General features: G+C 36.5%; 1 protein-coding gene across 8 annotated transcripts in view; it reads right to left on the reverse strand.

The window, feature by feature from the left end:
• The window catches only part of PLEKHA5 (pleckstrin homology domain containing A5), a 230,555-nt gene that overhangs the window by 175,581 nt on the left and 39,872 nt on the right, over positions 1-15,102 (reverse strand). The window contains exon 4 of one of the 8 annotated variants that reach the window (XM_017888623.1): positions 2,945-3,333. The exons of the other annotated variants lie outside the window; for them this stretch is intronic. Coding sequence (XP_017744112.1) covers positions 3,246-3,333 — 88 coding nt within the window. The 3' untranslated portion in view covers positions 2,945-3,245. Of the gene's footprint in view, positions 1-2,944; positions 3,334-15,102 lie in introns of those variants that run through there. 8 annotated transcript variants of the gene reach the window in all.

Genomic DNA, 15,102 nt, shown 5'->3' on the forward strand with positions numbered 1-15,102 from the left:
TCTCTGCCTCCCGGGTTCAAGCGATTCTCCTGCCTCAGCCTCCCAAGTAGCTGAGATTGCAAGTATGCGCCACCACGCCCGGCTAATTTCGTTATTTTTTAGTAAAGACGGGGTTTCTTTCCATGTTGGTAAGGCTGGTCTCAAACTCCTGACCTCAGGTGACCTGCCTGCCTTGGCCTCCCAAAGTGCTGGGATTACAGGCGTGAGCCACCACACCCAGCCAACACTTCATTCTTTGGTTCAATTGTTTTTTCAGGTTCCCCTCCAGTCTCTAGCTTTATGCATAAATTTATAAAATTGAGATCACAGTGAGCCACAACTGTTTATTCTGTTTCAATATAAATAATACATACTGTTAAAGAGAGGCCCTAACAATAATGTATAGGATCAAAAATGGAATAATAAAGAGTATTAAACAATAGTTACATAAAACAGTCAATTTCACATTTTAAAGAATTGCAACTAAAAAACTAATTTCCCAGTGCAAAGGAATTAAATGTCTCACATAAAAACGTAATGTCATCATATATGACTCAGGAATTTCTGAAAAGACGTAATGTGTATCTGCAATTAAAATAAAACAAATGCAAAATCTCTCCTCCTTTACCCTAAGCATTTGGTTTCTAATCCCAAGCAGAATAAACCAACTAGGACATACATGATTTCTAGGTTTCAACAAATTAGACTAACGTATCTAACAGCACTCCACCAACCACTATAAATATTTCTACTTCTACTACTTTGTGTTTTGAGGGTTTTTTGTTTTTATTTTTGTTGTTGTTTTAAATAAATCAATCCACAAACATCACCGCGTATTAGCCCACAACTCCTCTGTAGAGATCAAGGAAACTAACACCCAGCAAGGCAGACTAAGGACACAATAAAAGCAATGAAGTCATGAGCTGAATCTCAGTTTTGCCATTTTCTGCCCAGGACAGATCTATATCAACCAGAAAAATCCTGGATCTCTCACTAAAAAGAGGTAAGCAGGTTCCCAAAAGCTACGGACTATTTTCATTCTATATTTTCCCAACACCGTCATATTTTAATTTATTTCATTTTATCAACATTATTACTTCAATCATGAAAACCAAGAATAAAATTATCTACTTGGAAAACTGCACGCTCCACTTCGTGTAGCTGCAATGCTGTACCTGTCTCTCTAACTTGTGACTTCTTTTATTTTCTACAAAATTATGCTGGCATAATCCCAGAATATGCTACAGTCCTTAATGATGGGATCAGTTTGATGTTTCAGCTCTCTCTCCCGCATTTACCTAGGGAATAATGAATTCTGAACAAAATGTAATGTACAAGAGAAAAATCAAACCAATTTCTGTGTCGCACTCATTTATAAATATGTGGCTTGCTACCAGTGAATGCATACTCAATTTTTTTCATGTCACAGCACACAAAGGAAATAATACTTGGGCAGCACACTGGAATAACAGACCACGGAGATTTCTGAAAGGTGGGTGGGCGTGAGTGCTCAATGGTTCCAGAAACCTAATCACGGCACACCAGGAGCCGTGGAAGCTGTGTGCAGGAGTACGATGATGATGATGCTAACATCAGAGCATCAACTGCCATAAGGAAGGGTATGCTCAATTTCAAAGCCAGAGCTTATATTTCCACAGTGAACTCACACAGGTGTCCAATTAGTCACTCAGAAGCTGATCATCAGCACTAGCGACATCACAGAAAAGTAATAATGGGAGAAAATATTTCTACCACTAGAAAGCCAAATCAAGTATTTCTGAGTAGGGAAATCACCTCTTACTGATCCCTAGAATTAAAAATGCACCTATAAATTATAGCTTATCAAAGTAAATAAATATATAGCACAGGTCTGATTATCCTCAACTATAAATTGGTAATGAGGTATAAAGGAAACCACTATTTGGGCATGCCGTAGTTCAAACAGGCTCCAGGTCCACTCTTGGTGTGCTTTAAAATTACTATGATCATTTAAGCAATATTACCAAAAGAGAGCACAAAACTTCTTTCCGAGGGACAACGTGGTACTGTGGGTGTATTAGATGTGTTGCAGTGGGAACTGATCCAAGGGCTTTGATGCTTTTAAAATGAAGCTCGTCTACGTAACAACTGCTTGGCCTCCCTCGCCCTTAGTTTCCTTATAGTTTCCTTATCAAATGAAATATCATCTTCCTTATAGGTTTTGTTATGAGGATTACAGATAATACGTGATATCTGGTTTCTACCACATGTGTCTGGTAGTCATATGCACTCAAAAAGAATAATTGTAATCACTAGTAATATTTTGTATTGTATTTTTGTTTAACATATCATTAATTAACATATCTCTATGTTCAATATTTTAAAAAGCTACATAAATAACAATGTATTTTATTCTTGAAAACTGGTAAGAGGGATTTTAGGTGTTCTTACCACAAAAACAAAAGATAAATATGTGTACCCTGCATGGTGGCTCGTGTCTGTAATCCCATCCAGCATTTTGGGAGGCCGAGGTAGGCAGATCACAAAGACAGGAGATCAAGACCATCCTGGCCAACATGGTCAAACCTCGTCTCCACTAAAAATACAAAAATTAGCTGGGTGTGGTGGTGCATGCCTGTAATCCCACCTACTCGGTAGGCTAAGGCAGGAGAATCGCTTGACCCAGGGAGTTGGAGGTTCCAGTGAGCTGAGATGTTGCCACTGCACTCCACCCTGGTGACAGAGTGAGACTCTGTCTCAAAAAAGAAAAAAGAAAAAGAAAAAGATAAGTATGTGAGGTAATGCATATGCTAATTAAGCTTGATCTGGCCATTCCACAGTGTATACATATTTCAAAACATCATGTAGCATATGATAAATATATACAATTATTATTTGTCAATTTAAGTAAATATATAGTTTTAAAAATGCCCTATGTCTCAAAATAAGAAGGTGATTTCCTCTTCAGTTTTCTTTCCTATACCTAAGCTTACATCAATGAGAACATTTCAGTTTGGTACAAGACTTAATACCTTTACAACGCTTGCAAGTCTTCTCTATTAATGAAGAGAAAGGGTACCAGGCATGGTGGCTCACGCCTATAGTCCCAGCTACTTAGGAAGCTGAAGCTGGAGGACTGCTTGAGTTCAAAAATTCTGGGCTGCAGCGTGCTATGCTGATAGCGTATCCGTACTAAGTTCAGCATCAACATGCTGAACTCCTGGGAGCGGGAGACCACCAGACTGCTTAAGGAGTGGTGAACTGGCCCAGGCTGGAAACAGAGGAGGTCAAAATTCCTGTGCTGATATGATCAGTAGAGGGATTGTGCCTGCGAACAGCACTGCACTCCAACCTGGGCATATAATGAGGCTCCATCTTAAAAAAAAAAAAAAAAAAGAAAATTATTTATCTACTTTCTTGTTTATTTCAAATAATAGAGAAAGAAGACAGAGTCTGGAGAACTCCCTCCAAAGCTATGTAACATTCTATCTTGTTATCTCATGGTTGAATAAAATAAGTCAATTGTTAGACATTTGTATTAAATTCATTTCCCACTATTTTGAAGATTTTTTATTTAATATTTTTAACATCTAGACCCAGAAAAGAATTACAAAATTCAAAAGGGATTACCTTCTCTGGCTTTTTAATACATATTTCTTTAGGCAAACCTATCTTTCTGAAGATACTGAGGTGTGGGGTACAACCTGGCAGAATCCTACCTGATTGTGAAACCTTTGTTGGTTGACTCCCAGCTATACTTTAATTGATATCTCTTTGGTGAATGAAGATATGGTTTGTTTTGTTTAAGATAAATTAAATTATAAAGAAACAGAACTTTCCAAATTATTCAAAGATAAGGGAAAGATTTTCTCCCAAGTCACAGTTACTAAGCACAAGAGTTTTAGGCAACTGTATATACACTTTACTATTTCAAATTTTCTTAACAAAATTAACACATGTGTATAGTGCACATGTATAATTTTTTTCCCACAAACTACAAAGGATTTAAAATGTAAAAGAAAATCTCTTCTGCTTCATCCACATCAAAACCCAATAAAACATGGAAGTAATTATTGCTAACATTTTCTTTTCTGTTCTACCAGAATTTTAAATAGAAGAGCATAAATAAATGAAAATTTTATTAGTATATAACATGCTTTAAAACTTGCTTTTTTCCTCTTAATATTAGATGTTAACACATACAAATCTATTGCTACATATATTCTACTGTTTCATAATTTATAAAACTAGTTTACTACTGAAAAAAGTCTGGTTAATTTCTATTTTTGCTATTTTGTATGTGTTGTGTGTATAAACAACATTTCAATGGCCATCCTTATAAACAATATGAAAGTTCAACCTAATATCCACACTGTACTATTAAATTTGAAGGATAAATCTGCAGGTATAGAACTGACGAATGAGCATTTCATATTTGACTATTTTCACAGTTTACACTCCTACTAGTAGTAAAAGAGAGTTAACTATTTCCCTCTGCCTTCACTAATACAGGGATATTCCCACACTGAAATCTTTGCCAATTTGATAGAGGAATAAGATACCTCATTCCAGTTGGCTTCTAAAAAATTGGCCATTTATGTTTCTTTTGTCTGACTTTCACTGTTTCCATTTTAATTCACACTTCATATTAGCTTACTCATTATTTTCTTAATGGGAATCAACTGTTTTAAAATGCTACATATGCAAATAAAATTTCTCTCACTACAAAACAGTTTTGAAGACTGGCTATAGTTTCCCTGTGTTGTATGAATTGCTTGTTTAGATTCTTGAACTTATTCATCTAAATCCAACAGAGATGACTGCATGGAGATTTATGTTTACATACATAAATCTACTGTAGAGATAAAAATACAACCTAGTGGCCCTCTAGTATGGAAGAGGCTAACAAAGACACCGCATCATGCAAACAATAAAAGGCCTAGGGTAAATCTAATTCTGGTCTCAGCTCTGCTACAATAAGCTGAATAACCTAGGTGTCACCTTAGCCCTCAAAGTATCAGGTCCTCAGTCAATAAAATGAAAAAGTTGGGCAGAAAGGTCCCTAAACCTGCTTCCAAGTGTAAATCCCAGGACTCTAATAAGAGCTCGCAATGTTTTTCTTAGAGTATGAAACACCTATAGGACAAAATGAAATAACTGGTTATTATGAAGTAAAAAATAAATAATAATATAATAACATTTAAATATATGTTAAAAATAAAACTCAAATCATATTATAACAAGATTAGCAACATGATACTACCCATGTTTGCTGTTTTAAGCCCTCAGAATATTAAAAACTTGGGGAGATATACATATATACTGAATATATTCAAAGAATTAACTTACCACCTCCAGTGTGATTTTCTGACAATCATTTTAAGAGCAGTTTAGCAGGAACAACAACAAAAACCGAAACCTATTTAAGAATCCACTGCTAATAAAAGCTCCTTGTTGCCAGAATAATACCATGCCCCTTACATGCATTTACATTGTTTCAATTTTTCAATCCTTGTATTAAATGAGATATATCTTAAAATTAGATTTGTAGTTGGGTTTTCATGGTTCTATTCATGATATTATTAAAAACAAATCACTTTTCTCCCATCTGAAGAATTATTTCTGTGCTATGATGCCTACGCTTATTCATTTTATAGTTTTAAAAATGTGTTTAAGAAAAAAATGGTCTCAAACACAAATTATATGTAGGTGGAAAATCATTGCTATAGCAACAGTAGCTTCAGTCTATGAGACCTGAAAGGTAAAAATCTCCTAATTCTAATACTTAAAACCTAATGTTTGGTTTTTGATAGTGGTGCCTAATTTTTTTTTTTATCATTACTATCATGAACTAGATATCTAGACCACTATCATCCCCATGAGACCTGGCCAAATTCAAATCCTTAAAGTACAAAAACACATGATGCCTTTTTAAATGATAAGGTTAATTACAAGAAATCAAACATGATACCTCAAGCTATCCCCTAGGCAGTATTCCTTCTCTTCGTCATGTTCCCTGGAGCCAAAGGGGACAGCTTCAAATGGTGAGTGATTTGAGAATCTTTGAGGTCTTACTGCTAATAAAAAGTATTAGTACCATGCCATTACTGTAAGGTGGGGAGCGGGGGGGGGAAGCACTGCTCCCAGCTAGCATTGGTTTCATCCCCACCCTCAACTGTGTCTGGCTCCAAGAATGGGGCACGTTTTTTTGGAGAATCCTTTCTTTACTATTCTGATGGGCAGAGATTGAAAACTGGCAACAAAAGGAAATTAAAGCTATACTTTTTCATAAACAGATGGCAAAATTTTATGTATATGGGTAGACGCATACAAGAAAGGGAAATCAGTAGCAATTTTCTTTAAAAAAAACCCTTTTTCCCATTCTACTGCTCAGGTGCAAAACATACCTGAGACACAAGGAGAATGATCACCACCACTACTTTAACACCTCAAAGGCACAGGACACCCTGAATATGGCAGAGTAATAAATACAGTGTTCATGAAATTCTGTGATATTTTCCTGGCTTTGTCATTTTCTAGCCATGTGACTGTAGCCAATTTGATTTATCTGTGCTTCAGGTGTATCATCTGAAAATAAGAATAATGATGGTGCTATCTCAAGGGTTACTGCAAAGATCAAATGAGTTAGTATATATAAGGGAACTGTGCCTGGTAAATGATAAGCACTTAATCAAGCAAACAGCTGTCTCCATTGTTTTGTTTTGAACCATTCTAACAGGTATGCAATGTATATAACTGTGATTTTAATTTGCACTTCCCTAATGACTACCAATGTTGAGCAGATTTTCAAGTATGTATTAGAAATCTGTATATCTTCTTGGTGAAGAGACTGCTCAAATCTTTGGACCCCCCTGGGTTGTTTGTTTTCTTACTGGTGAGTTTTGAGAGTTCTTTATGTTATTTGGATATGATTTCTTTGCCAGATATATGATCTGCAAATATAGTCATGAACCACATAATGACATTTTGGTCAACAACAGACAGCATAGATTAACAGTAGTCCCCTAAGATTATAATGGGGCGGAAAAATTCCTATCACCTAGTTAAGTTGTAGCCATCATAATATCACACCACAATGCATTACTCAACTGTTTGTAGTGATGCTGATGTAAATAAACCTCCTGTGCTGCCAATCATATAAAAGTATAACACATACAATTATGTATAGTACCTAATACTGGGTAATGATAAATGACTGTTAATGGCTTATGTATTTACCAAACTTTTCTTTTTATTGTTATTTTAGAGTGTACTCCTTCTACTTATAAAAAAATGTTAACTGTAAACAGCCTCAGGCAGGTTCTTACACAGGTATTCTGGAAGCAAGGCATTGTTATCACAAGAGATGACAGCTCCATGAGTGTTACTGCCCCTGAAGATCTTACAGTGGGACAAGATGTGGTGGTAGAATACAGTGATACTGATGATCTGACCCTGTATAGGTCTAGGCTAATGTGTGTGTTTGTGCCTTAGTTTTTAACCAAAAAGTTTAATATAAAAAAGTATATAGAATAACGATATAAAGAAAAAAAAACATTTTTGTGTAGGTGTGCAATGTGTTTGTGTTTTAAGCTAATTGTTATTGCAAGAGTCAAGAATTTTTAAAAATTCTAAGAATTTTAAAACATTTTAAAGGGCCAGGCATGGTGGCTCATGCTTGTAATTCCAGCATTCTGGGAGGCTAAGGTGGGCTGATTATTTGGGGTTAGGAGTTCAAGACCAGCCTGGCCAATATGGTAAAATCCCCGTCTCTGCCGAAGTACCACCACTGCACCCCAGCCTGGGCAACAAAGCAAAATCCCTCTCAAAAAAAAAAAATTAAAATTAAAATTGTACATCAATATAAATAAATTCGCATAAATTTTAGAAAAGCTAAATCAAGCTTTCTTAAGCTTGGTAAATCTATATTTACAGGTAGCTATTTTTTACAGGGTATGAGTGTCTCTTCATTTTTATATTAAAAGAAACATTAAAATCTTCCCAGAGGCAGATGAAGAAACGAATTATCTTCATCTTCCTCAGTCCTTTCATCAAAGTCTTGTCACAGAATGTAAATGCTCACTCCCTCTCTCAATTGATTTCTTCTCAACAATCACAGTCTTTTCAGGAATAACTGGACATCACAATCCTCAAGCTATTAATAAAGTAGTCTCTCTCTAGACGCCCCTCTATAAGTCAAGTCAAGGTGTCTGGGGTTTTTCTCTGAAGTAAGGGACGGGAAAAAGCAAGGAGAAATATCTCTATCTCAATTAATTACTATTCTCATTTTACATACCAAACTGCAGAAAAGTTTTCACTTGATTAAAGATTTTATAAACTTCTTGCAATTGTCTTACTAGTAAAACACCAGAAGACACAATGGTAACAGACTACAACTATAAACGAGTTTTACAACTGTAGTTTAATAAATGTAAGGGCTGTGGCACAGTCATCCTCTCAAGTAATTCAACTACCCTGCCCTCTCAGGCAGGTGGGATGCTTACTTTGAACCAAAGTATGTAAGAAAAGACAGCAAGTTTCAAAAAAGTATGTCATCTCCAGAAATGAAGAAATATAAGTCAGTTAATTATAAAATTATTAGAGGGGCTGGGCGCAGTGGTTCATGCCTGTAATCCCAGCACTTTGGGAGGCTGAGGCGGGGAGATCACGAGGTCAAGAGATCAAGACTATCCTGGTCAATATGGTGAAACCTCGTCTCTACTAAAAATACAAAAATTAGTTGGGCATGGTGGCAGGCACCTGTAATCCCAGTTACTCCGGATGCAGGAGTATTGCTTAAACCCGGGAGGCAGAGGTTGCAGGAGTAGAAATGGCACCACTGCACTCCAGCCTGGGCAACAGAGGGAGACTCTGTCTCAAAAAAAAAAAAAAAAAAAAAAAGTCTTCTGAATTGTTACACTCACAAGTCTCCCTCACACAATTAAAAGTTTTCACCTCACCCATTCCTATACTTTCAATTCTTATTATTTATATACAAAATATCTGCAGAAATGTCAATACTCAAGTATAGTTACTGTACAAGGTTTTTTAACTCAAAGAAAAAACATTCCATATAAGTCATCCACATATTTTTAGTCATACAGCAAAGGCCAGACATTTTGATTTTACCAACGAATGAGAATAGGTAAGAGAAGCATTTCCTGATACTGGGATTGGGGTTTCTACTCGATCTGGTTTAATACCTTATTTCCTGGTTTATATGTAGGCTGATTCCTAAAAATGGTTAACTCAGGGCTAGAGGTTACCAGGCAGCTCTAGGACAGTTAGACTACACATAATTAACAACAGATATTAAGTACTGACTAAATACAAATTTGTTTCTCTTATATATTGCCTTTTCTCTACAGATAGTGATTAACATTCATTTCCTAGCGCATACCATTTAGTTGGGAATGAGAAGAAAATGATAGAAACAGTTTACAAAAAAACATTGGAGAAAAGTTACACAAAGTAGATGAGAAAGAACTGCAGGTTATCGGTAATGGCCCAGAAAGATGCTCAATCCAAGTCTAAGAGACTGTGGCCCAATTAAATCTTGACCTGGTTTTGACCCAAGCCATTTCCCAGAAGCCACTGATGGTTTGCAGGATAAAGAAGGAAGACAAGGTTTAGGAAGACCTTAATTGAATCAACACATACCAGGTCTAAAAAGACTTGTATGGGTTCTTCCAATCACATACTTCCTGAATATATGTATTTTGTTTAACATTTTAAATGTGTATGAAATTTGGCTCATTTTAGATTCAATGTGTGCATTTAATATGGCTGCTTGTTCTCATAGACAAGATGGTATTAAATCACTGGTGGATCTTTCAATCAGTGTGTCAGGAGGCAATGTTAGAAACAAGCCTACCACTGGTGGGCAGAGCCAACTTAGCACTGTCCTAGAAATGAAGAGCAGAAGATGCTGGAGGCTCTGCCAGTACTAGGCAGGGAGAAAGGGCTCAGACTCCTTTCACTGTCAGCAGAAGCCACCTAGGCAAGCAACACTAACTTAATTTATCTGTGTTGGCTTTAGTTTACAACTTTTTTTTTTTTTAACTTGATAACCTTTAAATAGCAATTAACAGACCTTTACTTAAATTCAAGGATTAAAATTCAACATTATTCCTTAAGTTAGCTACCTGGGTCTACACTAACTGTAATATTAGCAAAGCTGCTAAGCCAACTGCTGATTTTCCATTTTCTTTAAGGGTAAAATAAGGAAAATATGCCACTTGTTTTCTAGGACTACAAACAGAATAAAATAAATCAGTAATTTGTTTTCTTTGAGAAATTATTTGAATATCCATCATGTGCCAGTAGCTTAAAGAGTATCACTAATTCTGTATGGCAGCTGATTAAGCTCACTTTACAGAAAAAGAGACAGAAACTCCAAGAGGGCTGGAATTCAAAGCTAAGCCTGGCTGATTCCAATGACCAGTTCTTTTCACTTCACCCAGTTACCTCTAGCATACTGACTCATTATTTCACCATTATTCATTTACCTTTTACTGTGTTTCCACTATAACACATTCTTAGAAGGAATCTTATAATTCAGTATTACCCATTACTACTACACTCATTTGAAGAGCCCTTTCTTTTTTTTGAGAGAGAGTTTCACTCTTGTCACCCAGGCTGGAGTGCAATGGCGCGATCTCGGCTCACCACAACCTCTGCCTCCCAGGTTCAAGCAATTCTCTTGCTTCAGCCTCCTGAGTAGCTGGGATTACAGGCCTACACCATCACACCTAGCTAATTTTGTATTTTCAGTAGAGACGGAGTTTCTCCGTGTTGGTCAGGCTGGTCTCGAACTCCCGACCTCAGGTGATCTGCCTGCCTCAGCCTCCCAAAGTGCTGGGATTACAGGCGTGAGCCACCATGCCCGGCCTGAAGGGCCCTTTCTTATTACTGTTATTATCTGTAGTAAAGTATTACGAAAATCAGAATGTATACATGTGTTGCAAGTGTATATATGGGAGGGGGGAATGCATGGGAAGGTGCAGAATTTTAATTTAATATTCAAACACAGGCAAAAATACTATTAATCGTATCAAATTTATTTCTCCTACTCCCAAGTAACTGCTAGAGTTGGTTTTTGTTTGTTTGTTTGTTTAAAATCACTGCAATAAACTGCCTTCAACTTGGGGTGTTGTGGTTTCCACAAATATACTGGCCACGAATGATTTGTTTCATCTGTAGCATAAATAAGATATAATTCACTTTTGTTATACAAACTCTGAAGCTTTAGTTTGTATTAGAATAGCCTATTTATAGCATATTTATAGTCTATTATATGTATTCCACCAACTGAATCCAAATACAGAATTTCAATAGAATCTCAAAAACTGTAAAGTCCACCAAAGAGAAAACCTCAAAAGAAATACAGCAAAATGGCAGCCAGAAGGTGGTTCCTTCTGATCATCTAAGAATAGCTTAGATCTTAAAACAAGCTGAAGTTTATCTCTATTTAAAACCCATGGCTTTATGACTTGAAATCTATGTTTTGAAAGTAATCAAGAACTCCTTCTGGGGACAGGATGGGGATAGGAACGAACAGAAGCTCTCAACCAGTATGAAGTAGTTTTAGTCTCTCCACTAACCAATATATATATATCATACTTTCAGACTAGAACAGTAATGCAGCCTGTGATTAAATATGGAATTATCAACCGACAGAAACTAGACTGATTCACATACTACCAGGGGTGCCTTATGGAAGGCTGAGGGAACCACGAAAACCTCCAGCCATCCAATGACAAGTAGAAGAGGGAAATATCAAGTGGTGTGTCACTTTCCCCAGCAGCATTTAGCTTCCCTGGATAGGGAGTCTGATCCAGGGTTGGGGGTTTCTGGGGGGTGGGTGTAGCAAAATGTAAAGGCATATGAGAAAACAGATCTGTAGAGTCGAGAAGATCAAAGAAACATGTACTAGACATGAACTGGGGAGGTTTACCATCTCGCAATTCTCTTAACTCATTGCATGACTCATATCAGAGTCCCAACAAACTATGCCTATGCTATTAGGTTGAAGCATGAGAAATTGATGTTTTTGTGGGGTCAAAAACAGTCCAAAACTAGCAAATTAATATGATTCAATTTACTAAATATGGCGCTATCCTCCTATACATGAAGCAAATCAGATGATCTCTCTTGGGAATTGGAATGTGACTGAAGAAATGGTCAGAGCTGTCTTGTAACAGCAGCACTCTAGAGAGTACAGAAGCTCTCACTGCTCAAGGCCCCAGATCTCTGCCCTACCCTAAAATTTAGCTGAGCGGCAATTCCTTAAAGACTGCAAACTCTCCAAGAATCCTTCCAATAACTGATTTAATAAATGGCTTACTTTGATGAAGTTAGGGCTTAGTTTCTTTGTGACCAAAGGAACTTTAACAAATACACACTGTAAGCCTGGGAGGACAGAAGGGGGTTCCATGGGATCCTTCGGTACCAGTTCAGCACCCAAGTTTTGTTTTTCTTTCTGTTGTCACCAAACCTGAGCATGGCTGCTGATGAAGCAAAGCATAGCAAGCAAGCAAAAGACGTTTGCTCCTTTTTCTTTCATAGTCCTTACAATTGCTATACATACACAGACTTGCTCAATGCATGTTACAGAAACTGGAGGAGAGATTTCTGTTAATAAAATGTCTAGCCAGGATTAAGGACTTTGGTTATTTTCAATAGTTTAAAAGTCACACATGTTAAATAAATTAAAATGATATACAACACATCAGAAAAACACAATCCTTGAAGTTGTCATGATCTCAATTTCCATTAAAATAATCTGTTTTAGCTTTAGCCAGCATCACTCACACTGGCAGGTATACTCTTCTCAGTGTGAGACTGCACAAAGAGTACATGAAATTAGCAGCCAAACAGACCCTCATGCAAATTAGATTCTCTGCTTCAAATGACCCAGTAACTGTTACTTTCTACCTTATTGTACTGTAATCACTAATTTTAAGGATTAAAACAGTTCTGAATCATTTCACGTATGTTCATACAATTCTCTCTGTGTGTATCTATATGTATGTGTGTGTGTACATATGTGTGTGTGGGTGGGTGTATATATGTATTTTAAAAACTAATGCTACTGGGACAACTAACCATTTAGCAAAAAATAAAGTTGGATTCTATATGCGAAATTATTTCCAGAGGGGCTAGAAATCTAAATATAAAAAATAAAAACAAACAGAGAGAAGGAAAATAGCTATTCTATAATCTAAGGGTAAATCCAAATATGACACTGAAGGCAGAAACCAAAAAACGAAGAGTTAAAAGATCTGACTATGTCAAAACAAAAACTTTTATGGCAATAAAGAACTGACAGCCAAAATACAAATGAAATGCCTTATTTAAAATCAAATTTTAAAATGACTAACATGCCAAACAAAAATGAATACTGAAGATTTATCTGGAGACCAATTTGGAAAATGTATCAAAACCTTAAAAATGGGCAAATCTTTTGACTCATCAATTGTTCTTCTAATAATTTACCCTAAAAAAAGCAGTTTTCTTATCAAGGTGTTCACTGCAGCACCGTTAGTAACAAAAATCCAAACAAACAAGCCACCAGCACGAGCGCATTCAATTATACTCCATCTCATCCGTTCGATGAAATAATCTGCTGCCATTAAAAACAGTAATGAGATTTATATTCACTGATGTGAAAAGACAGTCACAATGCACTAACATGTGTGAGAAAGAAACAGATAACAAAACAGCAAAAATAATGGGCATGCCAAAGACTACTGCCTACCAAAGTATGTTCTTCCTGAGCACACAGGTAGACTATATTTCCAACCCCAACCCCTCCCCTCACATAGTCACATAGTACGATGTGGTCATGTGATTATGTTCTTTGCAATACAATATGAGCAGAAAGTGTGGCCCTGGAGTTACATTTTGAAGATTGCTAATGGAGATAATGTCCCAAGTTCCTGAAAGACTGCACAGAATAGAAACAGCTCTCCAATCTAGGCCCAGACTGGAATATCTATCCTGGACTGCTACATGAGTGAAAAATAAACTTCTGTTGTGTTTCTGCCATTACATATTGGGCTTATATTCAGTAACTTGGCCTACCCTAACTAATATAATATAGTAGGATACCAGCAGTTTTACTTTTTTTGTTTTCTTGAGATGGAGTCTCGCTCTGTCACCAGGCTAGAGTGCAGGGGTGCGATCTCGGCTCACTGCAACCTCCGCCTCCTGGGTTTAATCAATTCTCCTGCCTCAGCCTCGCAAGTAGCTGGGACTACAGGCACGTGTCAGGAAGCAGTTTTACTTTTTAAAGAAATCTGTAAGTGTATAAAAATATCGTAAAAGATGTGAAGATATACGCATCAAAACCTGTTTATAATACTTACCCATACTGTTAAATGCAGTTGTAGATTGTTTATTTCTCACTGTTAAAAAGTATTTCATTGTGTGAATATACCACAATTTATCTACTACTTACAGGAATTTGGGTAGTTTCCAATTGTTTTCCTATTATTAATATAACTACCATGAACAGTCTTGTACATGTCTTTTGGTAAATAAAAATATGTATTTCTGTTAGGTACTTACTTGAGAGAGGAATTACTGAGTCATAGGATATATATATACACATGTTCAGTTTTAGGAGATACTACCAAACAGTATCTCAAAGTGCTAGTACCATTTTCCACTTCTACTAGCAATGTATGAGAACTCTAGCTGCTCTACATCCTTGTTAACAGTTCGTATTTTCTGTCTTCTTTATTGTAGCCATTCTGGTGGGTAAGCACCACACGCTCTTAATTACTCTCATAACATACAATATTTTCTTATGTAAAATTAAAGGAAGTTTAGCCAATTACAGTGTAACTCTAAAATGGAATATTATGATTTCAAGGTTACATATAAAATGTGATCTTGGTTATGCAAAGTAATGTCTAGAAAATGGGCTAACACTCTGTAAAGTAAGTCAGTTGTAGACATCTGCAACTCGACCTTCTTTAACTGAAGTAAATTATTCTCTTGATATCTTTAATTCACCTAGAAATACAGCCTGGGCTCAGGAGTCTTGGGCTAGAATCCTGCCTCTGTGACTTATTGTGCAGTGCTGACCTTGGGTTCTATCTAAACTCTCTAACCATTTTCGACCTTTCACCACTTATA

The sequence above is a fragment of the Rhinopithecus bieti genome, unplaced genomic scaffold (genome assembly GCF_001698545.2).
Source record: "Rhinopithecus bieti isolate Rb0 unplaced genomic scaffold, ASM169854v2 scaffold_15769, whole genome shotgun sequence".
NCBI classification, from domain to species: Eukaryota; Metazoa; Chordata; class Mammalia; order Primates; family Cercopithecidae; genus Rhinopithecus; species Rhinopithecus bieti.